Below are 6,505 nucleotides of genomic sequence, written 5' to 3'. Positions count from 1 at the left end.
TACATGGCACAACACCATCTCTTACAAAATTTCCAGCTGTGTTCAAGGCCAAGATCAGGTACCTGGATGGATTAAATTGGCCAGAGCCTGTATGGTACAAAATTGTCTCTTACAAACTTTCCAGCTGTGTTCAAGATCAAGATCAGGTACCTGGATGGATGAAATTGGCCAGAGCCTATATGGCACAAAGTTGTCTCTTACAAACACCCCGGCTTTGTTCAAGACCAAGATCAGGTACATGAGTGGAGGAAACTGGACACTGTATATATGGCACAACACTGTCTCATGCGAACTTTCCAGTTGTGCTAAAGACCAAGGCCAGGTACTTGGATATAGGAAACTGGACTGAGCCTATATGACAACACTGTCCCTTACAAACTTTCCAGCTGTGTTCAAGACCAAAATCAGGTTCTGGGATACAGGAAACTGCACCGAGCCTATATGGCACAACATTGTTTCCTATAAACTTTCCAGCCCTGTTCATGACCAAGATCAGATACGTGAGTGGAGGAAATTGGCCACAGCCATTACAGCACCACAGTTTTTTACAAACTTCCCAGGGGTGTTCATGACCAAGATCACACATTTGGATACAGGGCATATGACAGAGCCTATATTGCACAACACCGTCTCTTACAAACTTTCCAGCTGTGTTCAAGACCAAGATCAGGTACCTGGGTGGAAGAAACTGGCCAGTGCCTATATGGCACCACACTGTCCCTTACAAACGTCCTAGCTGTGTTCATGACCAATGTGAGGTGCCACGGTGGAGGAAACTGAGGTCATACGGTTCCTTCACACCTTCACAGAAATAACAACCTTCTACACCTAAATCTCACACTTCAAAAATTGGCTTCAATGAGTGTTGGGGAGATCATCTCTTGTTTATTGTTGGTTTCAAAATAGTCTCTTCGGTGTTGCCAGAAATGTTTTTAGAGGGCGTCAACTATCGCAGTCCATGAGCCGAAGGTCCAGGAAGTGCCTAGGCAACTGAAGCCCTGAGACTCAAGCTGACTAGAGAGATGTTCTGACCATTATTCAGCAAGAAAATGTATCATTACTTGAACTCTAAACAAGGTTTAGGTTCTGCAAACTTTGGTATTTTGGATCACTGAGACATAGTTTAGGTCTTGTGTGACTGTAGCATCATGTCACCTGGGATGAAGCATGGAGAGGCAGGTGCTCTCACCATTTAGACATTGCATTTAGTATGAGAAATATCAGGTATGTAACATGAGAACTGCTGTCTTCAATTCTCCCAAAACATGTAACATTAAAAGAAAAACGACTACCTAGACGTAAAAGTCACATTTTTTCTACTCTTTGTTTTCTGTTCCTTTGTTTTGGTTTTTCTGCTATAAGGTGGTCATTTTCCTCTTCCGTCACCTGGTTGTATGATGGTACTTTTTTTATATACTTGCGTCTGCACTGAACAGAATTACCTGTCGGTGTGCGTGGCTCAATCAGTAAGAACATTGGCATTTTTATTCTATACCTACATGTCATTAGTAAAATTGTCAGGAAACTGAGCAATATGACCACAATAAAAATAGGTTGCCACTGGCTTGGAATCTGAGAGAAAAACAGCTTAACACTCCGTCCCAAGGAATTACTAATCATTTCCAATGGATGGAGAACACACCTGGCCAGAGCAGAAGACAGCACCTGAAAGTAAAAAATTCAAAATATGAAAAAAAAAAAAAAAAAAAGCCTACAAACAAAAATGTGGTTTAAAATTATTACAATTGTTATCATTTCCGTCACAGCTAAGTTAGAAGGAGAAGAAAAGCAAACAGGAGACAAACCCCAATATCCAATATCAGACAAACCTGCTCAAAAAACTGAACAATTTTTACATGCGTATGAAAAAACTTATACATACATACTGGAACATAGACTGAATTTAGACTTGCTCTTTCAATAAATCACCATAATGCTGGCGTATACGTTGTATAAGTGAAATATTCTGGAATATGGCATAAAACACCAATCAAATAAATAAATAAGTGATTTCAGAAAGAATTCTTCCAGCTCACTTTTGCTCATTTAGCCCACAAGATACTCACCACCATTGGGGTAACCTCCCATAAGGGGTCCACAAGTACTGCATGGTAATACTTTTCACAGTGGTTATGGTCTGTCCAAGAAAAGTGCCACAGAAAGCTGGTCTTTATGGTTTGCCATACTGTCAGCTTGTAGGGATCACAGTCTGGAGGGAGTCCCTATATATGGATACAGTTCATGTTTTAAACATAGTTGAACATATATATAAATACATTTCTTCAAATATTATTTGTTAGCAGACAATTTTGGCATTAAAAAATGTCTCTGCTCAGCAACTAGTGTAAAATATTTATCTTTAGCCATTAACTTTTCACAACACTGACGACACTAGTGGTACCTGGTATAATTAAAAACAAAAATTTAAAAGCTAGATTCAATCCACATGTATATGGACTTTTCAGCCTGCAGATGGTTTTGGGTTTCCCCCAGGTTCTTCTCAGTTTCCTCCCACCATATTACTGGTTGCTGTCGTATGAGTGAAATATTTTAATATACTAATAAAAAAATACATGTAAATAATTATATGGACTGCAGCCTCTTATAATTAATATTTTACACCTTACACAGCTTGTGCCTTCAACAAATAATACTAAAGATCACATGCCAACAAAAACTTACAGCATACACCAATGCAGCTCTTTTGGCTTGTTCTTTCTGGTACAGGCGAATGAATTCCCATGGAATACTAAGCAGTGCAGCAGCAATTATGATCCATGCAGCAGCCTTCACAAACCAGCCATAGTGATGATGCAGAGTGGACTGGTAGGTGCGAGTCCGTTGTTTAGACACTTGAAGTCGACTTGTAACGCTAGTGTATTGTCTACTGGAGCTTTTCCATTTGAAATAAATGAGAAAGCCTGTCGCGCCTAGCACTATCAGTAAAAGCACAATGAATAGCAGATTACCTGCTTGTATTACAGTGTAGTATAATGATGCCAAAATGGAACGAAAAGCTGTGATGACATATGCTACAGGTATAAAGAGGAAATTGAGCAATAAAGTTATGCTGTTGATCACAGCACTATATATGGTCCAGAAACAGTCAGACCAGTAGTGTCGATCAGAAGATGTGTCAGACTCCTTTGGACTTCTTTCGTCGTGGTACCCAATGGTCACTAAAATCCAATTCATCCATGAGGGAGCACCTCTGTTCTGTTCTGAAGCATGTTCTTCAGTTTTAGACAAACCTGATAAAGAAATATGTATGCATATGAGAATTAATGTCCAACCAAAAATCACGTTAAAAATCAGTTAGAAAGTAAACTACTTGTGAACAGCCTAACAACAGTATTGCAGTCTGCATAACCAGAGCGCTGCTCTTCTGCTCAGACTGCACACGTCCAGGCATTTCACTTTTCTGCAGACGTGGCAGATGAGCTAAAAGATAACATGGGAAGGTAAGATGAACAGAACCATGCCTGATAATACCCACACATTATAGTGTGTTAGACAACAGAACAACCTACACATCCACAAATTGTGAATGTCAACAAAGTACAGTGTGGGACTTATGTCACCTTGAAGAATTTTGTAGAAAGCTCCAGGTTTAGTAGACAATATTTTCAGCACCATCATCTGCATGAGCAAGCTGTACAGTAGGCGTAAGAAAAATGGTACATGTCTGGATGTCCGAACCTTCCTGAATAGCCTTCCATTGACAGAAGTTCGCTGCCTACCATCATTGTTTGTATCGATCCAACAGAACCAGTCAAACTAATATATGTGTACTGTATATTCAGGGGGACACGGTGGGAAAGTTTTATCGACATTTCTCTGTTAGTTTTATGCTCGTCTGTACTTGAAGGCGTCCTGTGAGTGTCATGTAGCCAGTAGTTTGTCGAAAGTATCCACAATGTGGACAGAATCCATGAAAATGTCAGTACATAGATAAGTGATTTATCTGGACATTGTCTTCATTTCTAAAGTCAGTGAAATACATATATAGTACACATATAGGGGAATTTGAAAGTTGTTTTTGTCACGAGGTAAAGTGATGTCAATTCATTAAAAAAAAAGCTTTTCACAACGAGCATCTGAAAAGGGATTCACTGACTAAGAAAAGGATGAACCTAGTCTTTATAACTGCCCACAAACTATTACAAACTAGACCTGCATGCAGTTGCACGGCTTCCTAACAATCTGTACACACAAATTTAAGCATCCACTTTCTAAAACTTTCCACTTTCTCCACCACAGACCATTCAAATCTATCAGTTCTAGGTTCTTCTGAAAAAATCCCAGGTTTGTTCAATGCAAGCAAAAAAATAGACGTAATCCATGTTAGACTATGAACAAGTGAATTGCATGTACCTTGGCAAAACCAGACCTTGTATTTTCAACGAAAACGAAACTATTTCAGCCATACTTGGCATCACAATCTCCCACAAATGAACTATAGTCTCATTCTTAAATGAGAAATGAATTTGATCAAATTTGACCCATATTCACCACCCTGCTTTATTTAGTCACAGTAAGATTACAACATTAACAAGCCTCAGCTTTTTATCGTACATTAAATATCATTTGTCATTCTGGATTATGTTAATGAGGTACTGTATTTTATTTTTGAGTTATTTCAGCAGGGGTAGTAGCTTTGAACCTGAGACTACTAAATATTACGTGTTCAAAAAAAGTTAGAATGGGAAGGAGTAGACTGGATTTGAACCCCGGCTTCTTGGACTGGTAGTCTAGTGCCTATTAAATTTCACAGTAATTGAAGGAAAAAAGAGAACGAAGATTGGCAGGAATGAACTGGATTTGAACCGCTGACTGCTAGGGACAATGTTCATTTTGGCCTTGGTGAAAGACAGTGAAAAAAGAAACAAAAAAATTGCTCTCAAATAGCAGTGCTGGGTCACATGAATAGAGAGACTTTTCCTTTGATCTACTGCTCTTGCTACCAGACAGAATTAGAATACACGCCCCCCTGTAGCCTAGAAAGAAGATCCTGTGTTATTTGAATGGGAGGTTTTGTCAGTTTTAGCACCTGAAAACTATACCAAGTACAAAAATAATTCTTACAGATTTGTAATCCTGACACCAAGCAGTACTAGACAGTGTGTTTATTTAATCATTTTAAGCAGTTTTTAGACTTGACTTACTTCATACCAAGCAAAAAGTGTTTGCACTATACAGGTATACAAGTTCACTATTTAAAATGCTAGGTTTACTTTTTCTATCTTTACCGGTTTTGGAGGTATTGCAATTTTACAAGCTGATTATGAATGAAAAACCCAAGATTTTAAACGCATTTTAATGGCAGAACCAACACTCATAGCCCTGTGGTCCTACTGTCCAAAATGAAGATCTGTAGTTGACCTATCTACTGACCAATTTTCAGCTTCATAGCTATTACGGTATCTGGTCAAGTGACATTTGAAAAAAAAGACACTAAAGTGAGCTATACCGGCAATTTAAAGAAAAATTAGACATCGCAGGAAAAAACTAAAGCCATGGTTATCCACAGCAGATCAAACTACATCTAATTGCTATGTTGTTTTTTTTTTTAAATTCCACCATCGGTCATCAAGTGAAATGAACAACCAATAGCGAACTTCCACATTTCTTGATCAATTAGCAAAAAATTTTCAATCCTGATACCCCCGATAGTTTTGTACATGCATATCAACTTTCAAAGTAATCAGATTAGTGGTCCTGGAGCAGAAGTTTTTTTTTAGATTTCCATACTGCTCTAATACGGCTGATAAGCGGGTCAAAGGTGAGTAAAGATTTTTACTCCAGCAGGTAGACCAAACAATTTGGTGATGAACTTGAATAAAACGTTAACAGCTGTGATCTAACAGTTGTCGGAAAAGAAAAAAAATAATCTGTAGCGATAACAGTAGTCTTCCAAGCAACGCTTGGATGCCTAATAAACAATACAACAGCATTAACACTTCTCAAACTTGTACATGTATGATGTAGTACCAATTATAACCCACTCCAAATTTTTGGAGCTAAGAGTATCACGAAACAAATTAAGCGGGCCTACTAGCAGTAATTGAGTAGTAAACGAGAGACTGCTTTACATTGTTTGTCGTTGACACGCTTCTTAATCTTACTGTAGATTCTTCAATGAACTGGCATCATACTCTCTGCCACATGGTGCACACAGCAAGTCTGACTTTAGTTCACGACTCCGAAAAAAAGCTAAACAGGAAGGCTGGTCTTGACATGGATCGAATCCCAGTTTTCGACACTATGCAAAGCAGGGAAGTGCCTCTACGGGTATTAACTTACCAAAACAACTATATATGTAGTCACTGATGCTTACACAGTCAGACCCTGCTATATAAGTCAAAAACAATAAGATGACAAGGTAAATATTGTAAACTGTAGCCATCGACTGACATGACGGAAAACCCCTTTTCGAATCTGTGTTTACCGCGGATTTCCGGGATTTTGCAACATCATATTTCATTGGACAAACACTGTCCACACA

At 38.6% G+C, this 6,505-nt stretch overlaps 1 protein-coding gene across 3 annotated transcripts; it reads right to left on the bottom strand.

Moving 5' to 3' along the window:
* Positions 1-767: 767 nt before the first annotated feature.
* Positions 768-6,441, bottom strand: LOC135471616 (uncharacterized). 3 transcript variants are annotated; one of them, XM_064750909.1, is made up of 4 exons: positions 3,497-3,548; positions 2,683-3,251; positions 2,067-2,222; positions 768-1,665 (listed from the first exon to the last, which is right to left on the bottom strand). In XM_064750909.1, the coding sequence occupies exons 1-4, from the start codon at positions 3,498-3,500 to the stop codon at positions 1,306-1,308; spliced, it is 1,089 nt and encodes a 362-aa protein (XP_064606979.1). In that variant the 5' UTR covers positions 3,501-3,548; the 3' UTR covers positions 768-1,305. The 3 variants fall into 3 exon arrangements, with proteins under 3 accessions (XP_064606979.1, XP_064606980.1, XP_064606978.1); XM_064750910.1 differs by lacking the exon at positions 3,497-3,548 and adding an exon at positions 6,338-6,441 and having other exon boundaries at positions 769-1,665; XM_064750908.1 differs by lacking the exon at positions 3,497-3,548 and adding an exon at positions 6,304-6,435 and having other exon boundaries at positions 769-1,665.
* Between the last annotated feature and the right edge of the window lie 64 nt (positions 6,442-6,505).

The sequence above is a fragment of the Liolophura sinensis genome, chromosome 7 (genome assembly GCF_032854445.1).
Source record: "Liolophura sinensis isolate JHLJ2023 chromosome 7, CUHK_Ljap_v2, whole genome shotgun sequence".
In the NCBI taxonomy this organism is placed as follows: domain Eukaryota; kingdom Metazoa; phylum Mollusca; class Polyplacophora; order Chitonida; family Chitonidae; genus Liolophura; species Liolophura sinensis.
Note: the sequence above shows the minus strand (reverse complement) of the source record. Positions and strands in the feature narration are given on the sequence as shown.